Raw genomic sequence first — 1,581 nt, forward strand, 5'->3', positions numbered from 1 at the left:
AAAAAAAAAAAAAAAAAAAAAATAAATAAAAAAGTGATGAAAAGGCTTGACGACAACCCCCACTTCGAGTACATCGAATCGGCCAGCCAGTATCACATAAGCTTCTGCTGCAGTCTCTTCTTCGTGATAAGTGATAACCACAAGGAGGCCCATAATTTTTTCAACATCTGTATTTTGGGCGGAGGCACCAATGTCTTCTCAAACATACTAAAGTCCATTTTTGCAGATTTTAATTTGCACCTCGACATCGTCGAAATTGACGAGACGGTAAAATCATTTTATTCTCTTTTCTCTGATGAGCAGATGGAGGAAAATAAAAAACACAGAACAAATTACATCATTAAGGATTCGCATGATTATGTAAAGGATCATTGTGAGTCTCAATTTTACCATGCCATCTTTATCGACATTAACAATACGCAAAATTCCTACGTCGAAATGGATGGCTGCAAGATGTACGTCACTTGCCCACACGTACAATTTTTGGATGAAGAAAATGTGCGCAGTGTTAAGCGTCTTTTGAAGGAAAATGGAGTGCTTGTAATTAATGTGTTGACGCGGGATGGAACTGTGAGGAAGCATATTCGTCTCTTCTTCCAGAAGATCTTCGCGTCAGTCATTAGTATCCCCTCCACGAATAAGGTGAGCGAGATTTAAGATGAAGTCACGTAGAGTTCAGAGCGCGCGGGATCTACACATATATAGATGTGCATGCTGCCACTTCACTGTCATGCACCAGTACGCGTACTTATCTGCGCACTCACATGTGAACGGCCGTTTTCATATAATACGATACACTCTCCTCTCTGCGCAGGAAATTAACGAGGTCTTGATCTGTAGCTCGGAGGACATAAGCCCAGAAAGGGTTTCTGCCTTCCAGAGGAGTCTCATCGGAATGGTAAGCCCTCCATGAATTATCGCCATTTGCAGAGTCCCCCCCTCTCTGCATTCCGGCGGATGGTGTATATATTTGGCGCTCGTCTCTTACCAAGGAAAATCGTCAATCCGAGCTTATGAGCACATATGATTATCCACGCGTACACATGCTTCCGTACATGTTCACCTCGCAGGTCAGAACAAACTACAATCGATGGTTCTTAAATTTTGATTTGAAGAATATTCTCAATAATGTTAACATATTGTAAAAAGCCAGGGGAAGTGTTAGGAAACAAAACACTTGCACGTATATTTATGTGCACTTCTAGGCGCGCATAACGTATGACCAGTCTTGTTAGGCAACGTCCCCAACCCTGTTTGGAAAAAAAGAAAAAGGGAAGAAAAGTAATATTTTATTACGTTGCGATAAATATTTCTTTAGGCACTAAGACAAAATGAAATAACCGGTTGCTTGTATTGTATGTTGTTCATTGGTATTATTATTAATTCGTACTACATGCGTATCTAATTTTTTTACCGGGAATCTGTTCACGTCTTATTTATATTTTTGGCAAAATGAGCGCATTTTAAATTCTATTTAATAATTAAATGAAATTCATATTCATAAAACGTACCCAATTACATATTTGTGAATTATGGAAAATTCTATAATAAAAAAAAAAAAAAAAAAAAAAAAAAAAAAAA

At 38.1% G+C, this 1,581-nt stretch overlaps 1 protein-coding gene across 1 annotated transcript in view; it reads left to right on the forward strand.

Annotated features, from left to right (window-relative positions):
• AK88_03335 (uncharacterized protein) overlaps positions 1-1,145 on the forward strand; it is a gene marked incomplete at both ends in the record, with an annotated part of 4,757 nt that extends 3,612 nt beyond the window's left edge. The window contains 3 exons of the mRNA XM_012480952.1: positions 70-642; positions 815-898; positions 1,071-1,145. Of these exons, the coding sequence (XP_012336375.1) occupies positions 70-642; positions 815-898; positions 1,071-1,145 (732 nt within the window). The remainder of the gene's footprint in view (positions 1-69; positions 643-814; positions 899-1,070) is intronic.
• Positions 1,146-1,581: the final 436 nt, after the last annotated feature.

The sequence above is a fragment of the Plasmodium fragile genome (genome assembly GCF_000956335.1).
Source record: "Plasmodium fragile strain nilgiri unplaced genomic scaffold supercont1.37, whole genome shotgun sequence".
NCBI lineage: Eukaryota > Apicomplexa > Aconoidasida > Haemosporida > Plasmodiidae > Plasmodium > Plasmodium fragile.